We start from the raw sequence: 18,244 nt of genomic DNA, 5'->3' as shown, positions 1-18,244 counted from the left end.
TATATATATATATATATATATATATATATATATATATATATATATATATATATATATATATATATAATTGGGGGGGCTGCTTCTTTTTTTCTTTTTATTAAACAGTGTTTCTCTCCCTTTAAATAAATCCAACTATAATTACCATTTCTTAAGGATAAAAAAATCAGCTAATGCTTTAAACTATATAAGAAAGTATATGTGCTACGTGAGATATAATTATCAAGCTGTTTTATTGATGTCTTTCAACGGTTGAAACACTGGTTGAGAGAATACACAAACATATTTATGCGAAGAACGTCTGTTCTTCTTCTGCGCTTTTTCCTGTTGTGGCGGTTAGCAAACAGCATTGCATTACTGCGCGCCCCTTTCTGGATTGGAGTGTGCATCACCTGTGACCGACTGTTTTGTCATGTGACTGTATACTTGGAACAGTGATGTCCGTACCGTGTGAGTTCGGGAAGTATAATGTTTTCTGTGATGAGTAGGTTTAGGGGTAGATTAGAGGTTAGAGGATAGAATATACAGTTTATACAGTATAAAAATCATTATGTCTATGGAAAGTTCCCATTAAAACATGGAAACCCAACATGTGTGAGAGTATGAAAAAATTGTGTGAGGCCAAGTGATATTACAAAAAGTCTCAGCTGACTTCACTGAACTTTATATTTCCCAGTTGCTTATGATTAAATCTCCTAATTGTCATCAAAAATGTGACATCTCACAATTGCGACTAAATCTTTAAATGTGACTTTATACCTCAAAAAACTTTATTACTCATATTTGTGACTCTGTTACTTCATATCTTGCATATACTACTTCCTTTCTCTGCAACTTTATATCTTACTATTGTGGCTTCATATCTCTAAACTGCAACCTTGTGTCTAAAAGTGTGACTTTGTCTCACTGTTGCAGCTTTATTTATCAAAATTGTGACTTTTATTTCTCACAACTGTGACTTCTTATTTCTCGCATTTGTACTTTATCAAGTCACATTGAGACATAAACATCTCAACTGGATCTGACAAAAGTTCAAGCCAGTTTTTCATATATAACTCTGGGTTTGCCTCAGGGTTGGTTTTGTAATTGATGGTTATGTATGGTTATATATGGTTAGTTCACCCAAAAATTTAATTTAAAGCTCCAGTCCCCAGTCATGAAAGAAAGAAAGATCATACATGTTTTGTATGATCATTCCATTCACTGGGTCTTGGGTTCAACAGGACTTGGGTTCAGCTTTGTAACCTCCAAAATAAAATAGCCCAGCCCTTATTTTCCTAGCCTTTACCTCAGTTGGAGGCAATGCTGGTTTATTATTATTATGATTTGTTGTTGATAGTGTTATTGACAAAGCATAATAAGTGCAAATAATCAGTGTAGAGATAACAAAACCAATCTGATGCAATCATCTGTATCTCACTGTCTGCCTTTTTTGTGTCATTTTTCATAGTTACACAAAGCTGAAGCTGCAGGTAAATCAGGATGGGAAAATCCCAGTGAAGAAGTGAGTAAACACAAGCTGTCTAAATCAAACACAGTTATGTTTCCAGTTCTTCAGGGCTTTCGTTGCTAATATGCCACTTCTCCTATTATCACTCCTTTCACTTCTTCTCTTTTTCTTTCTCTTTCACTTCTCTCAGCATCCTGAAAATGTTCTCGGATAAGAAACGTGTAGAGACGGCGTTGGAGCACTGTGGACTGGTCAATAACAGGGTAATCAGTCATGCACCAATCACCAGTTATTTCACATTAAACCTTTCAGTTTTGTCTGTTGAGCTTTCATAAGAAGGGTTTGTGTCCATCTGTCTCTCTATGTTTTGTTCTTTCTATATAAATGCATGTTTTTCAAATAACCCACACTTGCTTAGAAGATTTGATCATCTCTTTAGCCTAATCTCTTGTAGTATCACCCTATGTTGTCACATGTTCCACATCATTTGTTTTCCTTCATGGTGATCTGTGATCAATCCTTTTATGGTTCAATTTGGACACAGAGGAGCATGTCAATCTGTTCACTGTCTTACACTGCCCTCTGCTGGTTAAATTTCAGAATGAATTGAGACTTAAGGAATAGATCCCCAAAATTTTGTTGTGAATTACTCACCCTCATGTTGTTCCAAACCTCTAAGAGTTTCTTTCTTCTGTTGAACACAAAAGAAGATATTTTAAAGAATGTTGGAAATCAAACAGTTGACTAGCCATTGACTTCCATAGTCAATGGATGCTGTCAACTGTTTGATTACCAACCTTCTTTAACATATCTTTATCTTTAAATTTATTAAGCTTTGGAGCAACATGAGGGTGAGTAAATTATGACACAATTTTTATTTTCGGGTGAACTAACCCTTTAAAGGTGTCTTATTCTACACAGGGGATCCTTTAAAAAAAAAAAAAAAAAAAAAATCTAGTCATGTGCTGTACCAATACGAACAACCCCAAAACCGTAGCACAACTCACAACATAGTGCAGAACAAATGTTTCCTTGCACGACCAAGCGATTGAAACGGATCAGATTACATATCTAGCCAAACTGATCTGTGCTGTCTTGTTTGTTTGTGCATTTATGTATGTAATTATGTATGTGTTTATTTATTAATGTATTTTTCCCTCAGGCGGATCATGGTATAAAGCCAGATGACTTCTCCTGGGAAATGTTCCAGAACTTTCTCAACAAACTAAGTCCCAGACCAGAGGTGGAGCGTATCTTTGTGGAGCTGTGAGTGAGCAGAGTCCAACAACAGTGACACAGATACAGTGGCCCCAAAAAAGTATTTGGACACTCGGCCATATTTAAAAATGAATGAATGCCATTCCATTACATAATATATAAACCAAGTGGCATTTATTTAAAAAAAAAAATTTTTTTTTAAAAAGTAACAACAGTAGAACATGTCCATGTAAAACAGATGAAAGAAGTCAAAGTTTGTTTCTAAAACAATGATATTTATAATTATTAAGTCTGTCCAAATACTTTTTCGGTGCACTTTGTCTTAACAACTATGTAAAGATCCTTTTTTACTGTGATTTTTTTTTTTTTTACTGTTTGTGTGTGTGTGTAGTGGCTCTAAAGGGAAACCCTTCCTGTCTCTGGATCAGTTGATGGACTTTATAAATCGCAGACAGAGAGATTCTCGACTAAATGAGGTTCTTTACCCACCGCTCAAGCGAGATCAGGTCCGCCAGCTCATGGAGAGATATGAAACCAACGCCAGCCAGCTGGAAAGAGGTACAAAACACACTCTCTATCACACACACACACACTTTTAGACATAGTGACGATAAGACTGATAGCGATTTGTTTCATGTGTCCATGTGTGAGCAGATCAGATCTCCCTAATGGGTTTCACAAAGTATCTTGGTGGGGAGGAGAACTCTGTGGTTCCTCCTGAGAGGTTGGACATCCTCGATGACATGAACCAACCCCTGTCCCACTATTTCATCAACTCTTCACACAATACATACCTCACAGGTATACAAACACACACACACACGCTCTAAAAGACACAAATATGGTCATAAACTCACACTAAGACCCATCTTTGCTTTCCCGGTTTAGTGGGGCAGTTGACAGGGCTGTCATCAGTAGAGATGTACCGGCAGGTGTTGCTGACAGGATGCCGCTGTATAGAGTTGGACTGCTGGAAGGGCCGCCCACCTGAAGAAGAGCCAATCATCACGCACGGTTTCACCATGACAACTGAGATTCCATTCAAGGTGTGTTTATGAGCCCATCTCCCACTTGACCATTTTAGTTTCCATCGCTCTTATGATGCGGTCACATTTACTGTCAGTTGGGGAATTTTCATGGGAGAAATCCAGTCGTTTCGTTAGGAACCCTTTGGGATTGGGAATTTACATTGGGAGTTTATATGGCAACCAGATAAATTGTACGTTCTTTCCTAAGGGCTGCACTGGAAAGGTTGCTTGAATCTAGAAATATTTAAGCTTAAAGGTGCTCTGTGTAAGTTTTTGACTGTCCAAAAGCATAAATATACCATAATATGCTTGAAGATATTTATTAAACATGCTGAGTCACATATTCGTTTCTCTGAAAACCATTGCTACAGCCAGTTATTTTACTTAGAAATTTGCATTCCGTGTCAGAATTTCTAGTTTTGTTTCGTTCTGTGCAAGACGGCACGTTGCCAATTTACCCAATAGTATTTCACCGCCCCAGGAAGCCATGGAAGACAGCAAACAAACTGGCTCAAAGATCACAGATTCTACCTGACCTAAAAAGCATCAGCATCTAAAATTCTCTATGAACACGATATCAACTCATCATAAATCAATAAATCAACTAATTATCTTACAGTGTGTTAGTCTCCTTGCCTTGCAATGTCAATTGATCTCGCTCCTGTTGCGTGTCTTCAAACTGGCAACCCGCGAGAGTGTTGAGTCTGAGGAGGAGAGGGCTCAGCATCAGACTTCAGCATCAGTTAACAGCCATTTGTGTTTTTTGTGCATGGTAAAGGGACAGATGCACATATAGGTCTTTGAATACTAGTGCGTTTAACGGGTCGGGATTGTTACAGTAACAAGCACATCTGCATTTTTTAACTTCTGGATAATGATTTAATGTGATTTCTGTGCCTAACTCCATGCATGAGTGGAGTTAGGCCATTCATGACATTCATTCAGAGTGTATGGGCGCTGTGCACATATTTAAACTGTTTATTGTTTATAAATCCCAATATGTGTGTGACAAGGTTGATATTTCAGGTCTGTCTCATTTGTGCAAATGTATTTTGTGTTACATATATAAATTAAATTATGAAGAATGACGGATTGGAGATGCTTTTTCTTTGTGTTGTAAGCATAGTGCACGCTGTTTTTCAGTGGATTTTAAAAAAGTGGTGGGCACAAAATCAACTTTGGCAACAAATCAACCCACAAATTATGCCAGTGCTTCATATATCGCCACACTGTTTTTTACCCACAAATTTTCACTAATGTGCAATCACTAATCGCTAATGCAAGCTGCCCATTTATGCTGCGCACACACTAAACTTCAATGAGGGACAGTGTGTGTAATGTTTCAATCTTTGTTTTTTTAGGAGGTGATTGAAGCTATCGCTGAAAGTGCATTCAAGACATCTCCCTATCCTCTCATCTTGTCCTTTGAGAATCATGTGGACTCGTAAGTATAAGGCATGAGTGTGTAGATAATGCATATTGCTTGTCATTTTCCGGTTTATTTTTTATCTTGATTATTATCTGATCTTTTAGAGCAAAGCAGCAGGCTAAAATGGCAGAGTACTGTCGCTCTATGTTCGGAGACGCGCTGCTCATTGATCCCCTAGAGAAATATCCGGTAAGGGCGGGTTTTCGAACTCCAACTTCCAAATATTATGAACTATGTTGTCTATTTTCTTAATAAACAAAAATTATAAATCTAAAAGATAGAGCAGGTCTGTCTATCCTCCTTAAAACTTTCAAACTTCAAGATTTTAAAATCAATTTCAGGCCAGGCTTTCTAAAGCCAACATTGCTATGCTAAACATTACTCATCTAGTTGAGGACGATGTGCAGTCATATGGTCATTATTACAGAATAAATGTAGACAGGGTGATCAGGACCTCAGTGCAAAGTGAAAGGGTCTTGTATTATCCTGAAAGCATTGGTTCCCCTCTTATTACACGACTACTTACCAGATAAAAGAATAAATGAACGTAAAATTTTGATTTGGCCTAAAATCATTGTATTACTGTAAGAAAGAGTGTAATATTATAGCTGTAGGAAATCGGCTGGCTGTAACAGTAGTTCATTATACAGTTTTAGTCATTCAAAAAATATTTGACCACAGAATGCAGTGATTGGCCATGTAATAACTAAGATTAATAAACAAACAACAATATTTTTAGATTGAGAATAGATTCGTAGGTTTTACATTCATGTTGTTTTTACAGCTGGTTCCTGGTCAACAACTGCCAAGCCCCCAGGAGCTGATGGGGAAGATCTTGATCAAGAACAAGAAGAAACATCACCACAGGGCAACTAACGGTGGCAGCATTAGACGCAAGGAAGGGACAGATGAACAATCCTCGCCTTTGAATGGTGTGTAAACACAGCCACTAAAAAATCAAAGACTATAGACTTATAACACAAGACGTGTCACTCGTATTGTTTTGAATGGGAGAAAGTGTAACGTGCAATATGGCGGAATAAGTCCTGCCTTGTAAATAAGAGCCAATCGCGGACTGGTAAAGTCATCGCGTCACTTCAGCGGCCGTTAGAATCACTGGTTTCTATAGAAACAGTCAGACGCGCGCCTCCGAAGAGACGCGCATTTAGGTCTGCGCATGCGCATTAGCTTGATCCAGCCTGAAATTTTTTTTTGTTTTTTTGTCATGATTCGAGTGTTTAGAAACTAAATTTATGAGCCGGTTGTTGTTAGATTTCATTGGTGATTTCAAATATGAAATTTAATCGTAAGGTTGGCGAACAGTTTTGGAGAATTTGATGTTTCCCCATTCAAAGAGATTGCATGATGCCCAGGATGCCCGAGAGGCGTTTCAAAGATGGCCGCCGAGTGAAATGACTTGTCTTAAAGGGACTTTGTAAAAAATAGCCTGATCTGCTCTAGCAAAAAAGTGACCGTGATTTAAAATGAGATGGTCCTCACTGCAAAACACGAGATCCAGGGGCAGAGGTTGGATCCAGATCCAACTCCTCCCACTTTACATATCCCTAAACCTACCCATCTCCGCCCCCTGGATCTAAACCTACCCATCTCCACCCCCTGGATCTGGATCCAACTCCTCCTACTTTACATATCCCTAAACCTACCCATCTCCACCCCCTGGATCTAAACCTACCCATCTCCACCCCCTGGATCTGGATCCAACTCCTCCCACTTTACATATCCCTAAACCTACCCATCTCCGCCCCCTGGATCTAAACCTACCCATCTCCACCCCCTGGATCTGGATCTGGATCCAACTCCTCCTACTTTACATATCCCTAAACCTACCCGTCTCCACCCCCTGGATCTAAACCTACCCATCTCCACCCCCTGGATCTGGATCCAACTCCTCCTACTTTACATATCCCTAAACCTACCCATCTCCGCCCCCTGGATCTAAACCTACCCATCTCCACCCCCTGGATCTGGATCCAACTCCTCCTACTTTACATATCCCTAAACCTACCCATCTCCACCCCCTGGATCTAAACCTACCCATCTCCACCCCCTGGATCTGGATCCAACTCCTCCCACTTTACATATCCCTAAACCTACCCATCTCCGCCCCCTGGATCTAAACCTACCCATCTCCACCCCCTGGATCTGGATCTGGATCCAACTCCTCCTACTTTACATATCCCTAAACCTACCCATCTCCGCCCCCTGGATCTAAACCTACCCATCTCCACCCCCTGGATCTGGATCCAACTCCTCCTACTTTACATATCCCTAAACCTACCCATCTCCACCCCCTGGATCTGGATCCAACTCCTCCTACTTTACATATCCCTAAACCTACCTGTCTCCACCCCCTGTATCTCTTTTTCTGCAGTGAGAGGCTACTGATTAAAATGGTTGCAAATGCATCAAAACAATTGCTACAATAATTGAAATATGTGTAGCAACTTGCATCAACATGGGGTTTTGTGACACTTTGGGGCCATTCACACACAACTCATTTTTGCATTTAAAAAGTTTGCGCAGTGAAGCGCAAAACAAGTTCTGTGTGAACCGCCCCTTTAGAGTCTGTGTCAGTGTTTCCTGCATCAGTATCATTGTGTTTTGTTGCCTTGCTTGTTGTCCCAGCAAGCACATTGCAACCCGTGATGTTCAATTTGTGAATGAATGACTCTTGTGAGCCAATTCTACACACTATATACACACTAGTATCACACAATCTTCAACAAACATTCCTCATCTGATCTTCTAACACAAAGTATCACATTTATTTCAGTCTGAGATCATTTTTAATTCATAACTTACTCTCATGGGACATTTTATTGCACATCTCTCTCATATCTGCTTGATTAGGGAGTTAGCTCATGAACTATCTGTCATCATTTACTCAACCTCATGTCGTTCCAAATTCGTATGGCTTTCTTTCTTAGCTCTAAACGATGACATTTACAACTTTGCATACATTTGGACTCTTTCATTAGCTACATTTTGCAACAGCAGTGCAAATACATGAGGGGCTGTTTTAGTTTAAATTTGAACTCTTGTTGTGGTTCCAAAACCATTCAGGCCCATTCATGAGCAATTAAATATACACATGATCCATTTTTCTTTTACTGATTTCATTTTACATTCAAACCCATTCATCATGAGATTTGTGTTTAGATTGTCCAATGTCTGATGGGGATATGGGCCAGAACATGTCCAATGGGGGCGAGAAGCTTGCAGAGAGGATGACCAAAGACCTTGATATCCGCAAGTCTATTGGTGGGTTTGTGCCTAGTTGACATGAGGTTTCAACCAATCAGGATGAAGACCGAAGTCACTTAGGCACCAGTATGGAAGTTCATGGTCAATGCATTTCAGTGTTTATTCAATTTTCCGTGTTTTGTGTGTATTATTTTTTAATATTACCTTATAGACCGGGGAGATGGAGAGACCGATGAAGAGGAGGAAGAGGAACCCATTCCAGATCCAAAAAAACATAACAACACTGATGAGGTAAGTTGTTCACTGTCCTGTTCACTTTTCTGCTCTCTGTCTCTCTTCTCTTCTCTCTTTTTTTTTTTTATGCACATCTTTGATGCGTCTCTCTGTTTCAGGGTACTGCATACAGTGAGGTGAACGCTACAGAGGAGATGTCCACATTGGTCAACTACATAGAACCAGTCAAATTCAAATCCTTTGAGGCGGCAGCGAGTGAGAAATCATGCCTTTCACATCATAGCTGTTACTATACTACGTGTTTTAGCATGGCTAGAACAGCAAAACTGTATTGACCAATCAGAAGCCAGGACAGAATCATCCATTTTGTAATGATCCATCTCTCTCTCTTTTTCAGAGAGGAATAAGTATTTTGAGATGTCATCTTTTGTCGAGACCAAAGGCATGGACACATTAAAGAGTTCTCCCAGCGAGTTTGTCGAGTATCCTTCAACAGCCTCAAATACTGATTAGATATTGATTGTTAGTTACTCAATCACCTTTTCTAAACTTGTCTACTTACTCTTTTTATTTGTGTTTGTAGTTCTGATCCGAACCCTCCTCCAAAGTGTAATGTGTTGATTGCAATATTAGTCATTATATAGTGTGCACAAATTTTCACAAGAAGTAGCAGACCCTCCGAGTAGCTTTGACACACTTATTTCAACATGATGTGATTGGGGACACACTAATCCTAATCCCTTTAGTATGCCAATTAGTATGCTATACATTTACAGTTACATATGTTTGATGTGTCATGTTTGCACTGTCATTTTCGAGTGATGTTGTTTTTCCTGAGCAAAATGTTTTTATTTAGATACAACAAAAAGCAGCTAAGTCGCATCTATCCCAAAGGGACACGCGTGGATTCCAGTAACTATATGCCGCAGCTCTTCTGGAACGTGGGCTGCCAGATGGTGGCGCTAAACTTCCAAACTCTCGGTCAGAAATGCTGATAGCACTCTGTTATTGCCTTCTTCATTCTTTCTTATCTGTTCTTGTACATTTACGTCTATTGTAGGTGCCTTTATATCTTAAAATAAGCTCATATCTCTGTTTCTCAGACTTGCCGATGCAGCTAAACATGGGGGTGTTTGAATATAACGGCCGCTGTGGTTATCTGCTGAAGCCAGAGTTCATGAGACGCACGGATAAACACTTTGACCCCTTTACTATTGACATTGTGGATGGCATTGTAGCCAACACAATTAAAATCAAGGTATTGTGTTCACCTGTACCGTTCTGTTTGAAGTTATAGTAATAGTATAGCATAGTGATAGTGTAGTAATGGTGTCTTAATTTTCTTTTTTTTTTTCAAATGTAATATGTACAATCGGATCACCTTTCACTTGCATACACAGATCATCTCAGGTCAGTTTCTGAACGATAAGAAGGTCGGTGTTTATGCGGAAGTAGACATGTTTGGACTTCCTGCAGACACTAAAAGAAAATATCGAACAAAAACTTCTAACAACAACTCTCTGGACCCAGTCTGGGATGATGAAACCTTTGTTTTCAATAAGGTAACAAATGAAAGGAATAGTTCATCCAATCATGTCAGTTCTGCCGTGCACAAAGCTCTGAAGCTGTCTAATAATGTACTTGTACTGTAATAATCTCCACATTTTTATTAAATTAAGTGAAGTATGCTGTTAATCTCTCTATAGGTGGTATTACCTACCCTGGCGTCTCTTCGAGTAGCAGTGTATGAGGAAAATGGGAAGTTTATTGGTCATCGTATCTTGCCAGTATCGGCACTGCGCCCAGGTTTGTGCAAAATACATGCCGTTGTTTTAACAGACGAGCTGTTCTGGTACTGCACTAAAGATTTGCTGCCTCACATCTTCTATATATATGTGTGTGTGTGTGTGTGTGTCTATTAGGATATCACTACATCAGTCTGAAGAATGAGCTGAACCAACCGCTCATGCTGTCATCCCTACTCGTGTACACTGAAGCACAAGACTACATCCCCAACGAGCACCAAGGTAGGAGAGCGATCTATGGGACTATGAATGCCATGAATGGCAGAAATATGTTACTACACAGAATTGCTATTTGCGACTGGTCTAGTGTGTATATGCGATATAAATAATATAAAATTTTTACATCTGCCAAAAACAGAGGTTCTTTATATGACAGAGGTGCAGTGTTTTGTTCATACTTGTTAAACTGCTGCTTTTAAACGGCATTAAACAATTTTAGTGACCAAAAAAAAGTGTGACATGCATTAAGTTGTTCAAAGTTAGTTTTTCAGTTCAATTCTGTGCATGAAAGTGACTAGTGTAGTTAGCTGCAGTGTGTACAGAAATCTTTTTTTATGCAAGTAGTCATTTACAGTAGCAGAAACTACTGTACTTAAGTGTCTTACACAATGGTAATTTGAAAAGTGGGATTTACACCAACAGTTTTTAGGTTACAAGCTCTGTCTACCTTCTTAACAGAGTATTACTCTGATGTTTTTCTTCTGTCTTCCATCTGTGTGTGTTAAGAGTATGCAGAGGCTCTGACAAACCCCATCAAACATCTCTCTCTGCTGGCCCAGAGAGAAAGGCAGCTATTAGCACTTATGGAGGAACCCTCTGAGGTCAGTCACGCTTGTTTTTGTGTCTAAAGCAGCCTTGACTTTCTTAGTTAGGTGCCATTTAGCAAATCTAGTAGTGCTAGTAGTGCAAATTTGAATCTCTGTTACCAACCAGTTCTTTCTTCTGATCTCTCTTCTGGACTCGCAGTCTTCAAAAGTCTTCATTTGCTCACCTTTGTGTCGTTCCAAACTTTTATGATTTTCTTTACTCTATAGAACAGGAGTCGACAAACTATAGCACGCCTAACAACAATAGCACGCGGAGGTATAATCACTGGCATGTGATGATAACTAAAGAGGTGTATGTATTTAGTTTAAATAAAGTCGCTTGGACTTGCATACGGGCGTAAATTTTGAGGTAATCGTTCCTCGTAGTCACACAGTCTGATATGTATATTCAGAGCTTCTCAAGGTGAGAGTAAAATGATGGATTAAAATTTTTGGTTAAACTATTCCATTTACCATTAGCTCACCCTCCCATGAACTAAAATCTTACAGATATTTAAGACAGTAAGTGAATACATGTTTGTCTTTCTTTATTCAGTCGAAAAGAAATTTTGTTTTTTGAGGAAAACATTCCAGGATATTTCTCCATATTATGGACTTCAGTGGCTACCAACGGGTCAAAGGGCTGTTTTAAAGGACTCTACATGATCCCAGGCAAGGAACAAGGGTCTTATCTAGCGAAACGATCGGTCGTTTTCTAAAAATAAATTTAAAAAGAAATTATACTTTTTAACCACAAATGCTCATCTTGCACTAGCTCTGCGATGCAGCATGCATTACGGAATCACGTTGGAAAGGTCACATGTGATGTAGGCAGAATAAATGTTTTTAGAAAATGGCCGATCGTTTGGCTAGATAAGACCCTTATTCCTTGGCTGGGATTGTGTAAAGCCCTTTGAAGCTGCATTGAAATTTGGACCTTCATCCGATTGGTAGCCGCTGAAGTCCACTATATGGAGAAAAATCCTGGAATGTGTTCCTCAAAAAACATAATTTATTTTTGACTGAAGAAAGAAAAACATGAACATCTTGGATGATTAAATTTTCATTCTGAAGTGAACTAATCCTATAAGGGATAGAATATACAGTTTGTACAGTATAAAAATCCTTATGACTATGGAAAGTCTACATAAAACATGGAAATCCAACATGTGTGTTTGTGTGTGTGTGCAGGGTGGGACTGCGAAACCAGAAGTAGGAAACGGGGTTGACTCTGCCGGCGTTAACCCTACTGACCCTTTCTGCCCTCTGCCATCTCCAACACTTTCTCCTGTAGTCGCCGAGGTCATGAATCCTCCTCCATCAGGTTTGGTCTAACCTCTGGAACATTCTTCTTTTTCCTGCTATCATCCTCTCAATCATTCTCTGTCTGCATTTTGGCCATAATGTTAGTCATGTCAGTTTTGTATAGATGTCTACTCATGAATATGTATGTGTCATGCCCATTAAGTGACCTGTATGTTCCGTGTAATAAATTTTAGGCGCAAAAGAAGATCTAATCAACAATATTCTTAAAGGTAAGATCCACTCACCCTCATTTAACCATCATACACTCATCCTCAACAGTCACTCGCCTGCAGAGCACTGAGAGCGGTGTTGTATATCATCTTCACGCTGTGTGTCTGTTTGTGTTCTGCAGTAATCGAACCTCAGTCTATTGATGAGCTCAAACAGCACAACTCCTACCAGAAGCTGATGAAGAAGCAGTGCAAGGAACTCAAGGAGCTGAGCAAGAAACATCAGAAAAAGGTCAAAAGCACTTACATTAAGTTTTAAGTAAGGAATGTGCCATCAAGGTCACGTTCAACCATGGACGTTTCCTTTGAGTAGGCATGCGAGGCAGTGCCTCCTCAAAAAAATAGGATGAGAAAATAATCCATATTACATACAAAACAATACAAATATTACAAAAATTATGACATTAAAAAGAGCGCAAGTCACACGTATTTCTAAAGGAACACTGCCCAACAGCGACACCTGCAGGTAAAGTTTCAGCAGGAGTCATGCTTTACAGTCTGGAGTCATGCCTCCATTTGCTCTCATTGGAAATCATAGAAAATCATTAGACCCCTGGCGTGCAGTGGGTTTTGTGGGGGGTAATTGAGAATGAATGGGGGAAAGTCACGTGAGAGGAGGCAATGTCTCCATCGCGCTATGATTGGATGTAATTGGTTACGGATATGATTGGTTTGTGTGATAAATCCCACCTCTTGTTTACGTGCACGTTCCGCGCGTCAGTTTGACTGAACAAATGATGGCGTCAATGACTAATTGAAAAGTAAGTAAATAGATCACCCAGTTAGATATCACCGCTTTGTGCCACGTCAAAATCAAGCTTGAAATGGACTGAAAACATGGTGACTGCGGGGGGTTTTAGTGCAATCAGCTTGGTGAAATTAAAAATACAATTCGTGTCTGTGACAGACGGAGCATGACTGACGATCCAAAATAGCCTATGTTGACTAGAGGAAAAACATCAATACTCAAATAAAATATAGTGTTTAAATGATTACAGCCTTCAGTTATTAATTTTGAATGAATGTAGAAATGCTTAAAACACTAACTTGATGAGATTGACATGGTTTTGATAATTAGAATGTTTATTACAATACATTGTTAATGTAAAATTACAAAATAGATTTGTCTTTGGTTTCTTTTTTTCTTTTTTGATGTAATGTTCAACAAGGAAGATGTGTCAACATTAAGAGTAATGCACTTGAATTTACATTGATTCATATATAAATAAAAAATATGCCTCCATTTCAGAACACCACTGCACGCCACACCATGGGTGTGCATTAATATTTAACTGCATAAGTTCTTCTAGATCAACTTTGATCTGAGGTTGAGCAAGCCTGGCTAGAAAGGGATTTTAGCAATTGCTAAATGTGCTAAAACATGTTAACAAAACAGGTGCACGTGTTTATCTCAAGACTTTTGTAAAACTCTAGTGTGTCAAACTCTTTTCTTCGGGCATGTTCACTTGTCTTGCGTTGAAACAGCCCAAGCCTCTGTTACTAATTTGAAAGCCTCACTTTAGAACTGGGGCTGTTTCTAAGCAGTTACACGGTAACAATGTTATAGAGAGAGAGCGTGACTTGAGTCTGCTGCAGCCCTCAGTAGATAGCGAAGTTAACTTAATTTTTCAGCAGTGAGACAAGGGCATCATAATTTAGTTTTTAGATGCTTTTAATGATGTTTCATTTAAGTATTGAGCTAGCTGGACAGTCAAATGATAAAAACTAAATTTTTTATAGATACAAATCTCATTTGTTTGTCATTTCTAGTACTTTATCATGACTACAGCTATTTGAAGTTCTGATCAATCGCTGGGATGATATGGAACGGCAATGCAGTCAAGACCTGGAATCACTTCATAACTGTGCTATTATAGAAAATTATACTATGGGGCTGTTGAATGCTCAAATCTGATTTAAGGCGTTTTAAGGTGTGCAATTATTTTCAAGGAAACGCAGGCTAAAGTAGTTCAAGGCAGGTTTTGACCGTATTGCACTTCCATATCACTTCACCAAATGATTTCAGTTATTTCAATAGGTCCTACAATCTACAACCGCAAAAGAAACAAAACCCACAATGACACCGACCAAGCAAATAAATATAGTAAACAATAGGATGAAAATGACATATTATTGTCATGGTTTTTGCTACAAAATACGTGTTATTGTGTCCTGAAAGTGCATACTCTCCCACGTTCTCTCTCTCTCTTTTAAACGTACACACGTACTGTATAGTACGGACACACACACTCGCACAAAAATGTTTTGTCAGCGCTGCTCTGATGAAATAATCAGTAAAATAGTTTAGCAACTTAAAAGATACATGAGGTAATAACTGTGCTGTTCTTTCAAGCTTTTAGAAGTGCTGTGGCATAAGAATGGTGAACTCTGATTAATTGTACAGCAGCACTTTGAGCAAAAGTCCCATTCCCTTCTCTCCTGTCCAATTGTCTCTTTTCGGCTGTCCTATGCCGTTAAAGGCAGAAAGAGTAACTTTTAAAATATAATGTGTGTATGTGTGTTTTAGATGTGGGCTCTCAGTAAGGATCAAAGGACTCGCTGTAATCAGCTAAACTCTGACCTCCAGAGGAAACGGATTCAGGTGGAGAAGCGTCTGCGCTCCAGTCTGAAGAAAAAGTGAGGGCATTTAAAGTCGACTTTTGACCTTTTAACTTAAAAAAATTATTGTTGGCCATTGTGTTGCCATTGGGTATTGTGCTTGTGACATTTCATATTATGATCATATAGAGATCAAGAGGTCAGGAGCTCAGAGCAGTAAAGCAGCCACACTGAAGTGAACGTGCACTTCTCTTGAGGAACATTAAGTCGAGAATAAAGGAAAGGAATGGGCTTAGGCCCTCTGATGGGTATTTTACATTGTTTAAAGCAGGCAACGACACCAATCGACACACATGCTCAATGTCACAAGTTTTGATTAGTGTCCTAGAAAAAGTGCAGAATCTGAAATATTTCTTCACTTTACAGTAGAATATTTCTTTGTTATAAATTGATCAAAATCCTACTTTGATTTTTAGGAGATTTTATTTTAAACTGGCCCTTGGTTTAAACAACATTGGAGAGTGTTCACATTGAATAATTTCTTTGTGAATTAATATTATAAAGGGGTGTTTGCTGTTTGTGTGCGCACAGTGGGTCAGAGGAGCCCGTGCAGAGGGAATTGAGCGAGCTGGATCTGGAGCTACAGAGACAGACGGAGCAGTTCAGAGAGGAGCAGATGCAGGAGCTTCTTGCGCTCAGACAGGCACAACATCAGATAGAGAAAGAGGCTAAACAATGCCACCTCAAAGAGGTAAGACACGCATAACAATAGCCCAAAGACATCGCGATCACAGCAGCTCTGAGAGGCACTACACACACACTGCTAAAAATGCTGATTCTTTGTGTCTCAGGCCAATCAGAAACTGAGGGATATCGCCCAAGACTGCCAAGCAGCCCAGATCAAAAAACTCAAGGAAGTGTGTGACAAGTAAGAAATGTTTGGTTGTCCTTTGAGGTGCATTTGTGTGTGTGGACAAATGCTGAAATGTCACATTTCTGTTTGCAGAGAGAAGAAAGAGTTACAGAAGATTCTGGACAGGAAGAGGCTAAACAGCATCATCGAGGCAAAGAAAGCAGAAAAGGAAAAGGCTGAGACGTTAGTAATGGTTTTTCTCATCTCAAGGACAGTGCCTGTAGCAGTCCTAGGGGTTAAACGGTTAAAAATGAAAATTCTGCCATCATTTATTCACCCCTAAATCATTCCAAACCGGTATGACTTTCTTTCCTCTGCAGAACACTAACGAAGATATTTTGAAGAATATTGATGACTAAACCATTTTGATTATCATTAACGTCCACTGGATAAACCCCTGAGACATTTTTCAAGATATCTTAATTTGTGTTTCACGGTAGAAAGAAAATCATACAGGTTTGGATCAATGTGAGGGTGAATAAATGATGGCAGAATTTTAATTTTTGGATGAACTCTTTAAGTGCATGCCTCACCAAAAAGTGAAAATTCTATTGTCATTTACTCACCCTTATGTGTGTTTTGACCATATATGAAAGTCAATTGGGTTTTTCTGTTGTTTTGGACAGTACTGACTTTCATTATATGGACAAAATGCTGTTACATCCCTTTAAAGTTCAGTTCTTTAAATGTCTGTTATTGCAACTGTCAAGTGAAACGTATACTCAAAGATAAACGAGACAATTTTTTTTAATTTGCTTCTGAGGTTGATCGAGCCATTAACTTCTAGAAAGTTCAGCATTGCTACAAAGAATGTACAAGGAAAGTAACCTTCTTCTGTCATTCTCTCACTTAGCAGGGAGCTGAACGAGATCAATAAAAAACATATTGCTGAATCAGTCAGCTTAATTCGTCAGGTGAGTTCTGGAAAAGTGTCTGGATTTCTGTGTTAATGGCTCTTTGTGATATTTAAGAAAGCCTTTACACCTTGTCCTAATTAGGTGCCACTAAATTCTCCATTGTCATTGTCAGGTTTATTTATTTATTTATTTAATTTGGCCTATACTGAGACCATAAAAGCCCAGACACACCAAAAACTGACATCAGAGAACTAGTGGCAACAAAAGCCAGCTGTGGTGTCACCTCACATCGCCTGTGTCTGGACCAAAAAGTTGCATTTAAACACACTGCAAAGACTACAGCCAGCAGCCTGCTACCACGTACTGGACTTTCTGTGCCTGCATGATTGGAAATAACTCTCCATACCAGCAGGTGAAAGTAATGTGTTGCATGCGTCACTCAAAGGGGTAACTGGAAGAGCTACATTTGTGACTTTGACTGTGGTAGAAACCGTAAAACACAGTTGCTTGCTTTTGTCACTTTAATTTTCCTTCTGGTTCACTAAGCTGAACAGCCAGTCAGAGTGATCTGTCTCACCGCTATGCTCCATCACCGAGTCAACATGCTCAATTGGCCGAAAAGCTACCCACAGGGGTCAGACTAGTGCCAATGCTGTGGAATGCAGAGCAAAAACTAGGCCGGCAGGCGCTCGACAATGGCCGACATTTGCCGATCGTCAGCTTGGTGTGTCACAGCCTTAATGCAGCACAAGACAAAAAAAATCATAGTCAATCAGAGGATTGGATGTTTCTGTTTGTTTCATCACTGGGCAGCTTTACCCATAGTAAAACTCAAGAAAGCACTTGACAGAATCTCATCACTTTTGGAAAAAACACTCCGATTATGGATTGATGCTGTTATTGCTCCACATCTTGTTAGGACAAAGTGTTACAGAGCCATATAAAACATACTCTAGTACAAACGTTCAAGGTCAAGCTTCCTCATAAAGTCCTCTAATTCCTTCTCTCTTTTTGTGTAGCTGGAAGTGTCTCAGGGGAAGCGTCAAGACAAGTTAAAAGCCCTTCACAAGGACATCCTTCAGAAAGTAGAGGAGGAGGTTCCTCTGGTCAGTCCATGCACAGATCTATTCAGACTTCAGTCCTGACATGCATGTTTATCACCACATTATTTTCTTTTACTGAGGCAGA

The 18,244-nt window shown here is 39.3% G+C and overlaps 1 protein-coding gene across 2 annotated transcripts in view; it reads left to right on the top strand.

Annotated features, from left to right (window-relative positions):
• The window catches only part of plcb3 (phospholipase C, beta 3 (phosphatidylinositol-specific)), a 61,630-nt gene that overhangs the window by 39,253 nt on the left and 4,133 nt on the right, over positions 1-18,244 (top strand). The window contains exons 6-33 of one of the 2 annotated variants that reach the window (XM_067401851.1): positions 1,448-1,501; positions 1,638-1,710; positions 2,610-2,713; positions 3,057-3,223; positions 3,320-3,466; positions 3,554-3,711; positions 5,055-5,137; positions 5,227-5,311; positions 5,907-6,054; positions 8,303-8,404; positions 8,559-8,638; positions 8,740-8,836; positions 8,979-9,063; positions 9,438-9,562; positions 9,685-9,839; positions 9,982-10,143; positions 10,288-10,387; positions 10,504-10,608; positions 11,113-11,207; positions 12,384-12,516; positions 12,692-12,727; positions 12,850-12,959; positions 15,255-15,364; positions 15,878-16,037; positions 16,138-16,214; positions 16,293-16,382; positions 17,056-17,113; positions 18,076-18,162. In XM_067401851.1, the coding sequence (XP_067257952.1) occupies positions 1,448-1,501; positions 1,638-1,710; positions 2,610-2,713; positions 3,057-3,223; positions 3,320-3,466; positions 3,554-3,711; positions 5,055-5,137; positions 5,227-5,311; positions 5,907-6,054; positions 8,303-8,404; positions 8,559-8,638; positions 8,740-8,836; positions 8,979-9,063; positions 9,438-9,562; positions 9,685-9,839; positions 9,982-10,143; positions 10,288-10,387; positions 10,504-10,608; positions 11,113-11,207; positions 12,384-12,516; positions 12,692-12,727; positions 12,850-12,959; positions 15,255-15,364; positions 15,878-16,037; positions 16,138-16,214; positions 16,293-16,382; positions 17,056-17,113; positions 18,076-18,162 (2,986 nt within the window). Of the gene's footprint in view, positions 1-1,447; positions 1,502-1,637; positions 1,711-2,609; positions 2,714-3,056; positions 3,224-3,319; positions 3,467-3,553; positions 3,712-5,054; positions 5,138-5,226; positions 5,312-5,906; positions 6,055-8,302; positions 8,405-8,558; positions 8,639-8,739; positions 8,837-8,978; positions 9,064-9,437; positions 9,563-9,684; positions 9,840-9,981; positions 10,144-10,287; positions 10,388-10,503; positions 10,609-11,112; positions 11,208-12,383; positions 12,517-12,691; positions 12,728-12,849; positions 12,960-15,254; positions 15,365-15,877; positions 16,038-16,137; positions 16,215-16,292; positions 16,383-17,052; positions 17,114-18,075; positions 18,163-18,244 lie in introns of both variants that reach the window. The other variant, XM_067401850.1, reaches the window with a different exon arrangement.

Source organism: Chanodichthys erythropterus, chromosome 11 (genome assembly GCF_024489055.1).
Source record: "Chanodichthys erythropterus isolate Z2021 chromosome 11, ASM2448905v1, whole genome shotgun sequence".
Lineage (NCBI taxonomy): Eukaryota > Metazoa > Chordata > Actinopteri > Cypriniformes > Xenocyprididae > Chanodichthys > Chanodichthys erythropterus.
The sequence above is the reverse complement of the archived record's forward strand: the minus strand, read 5'-3'. Positions and strand labels throughout refer to the sequence as shown.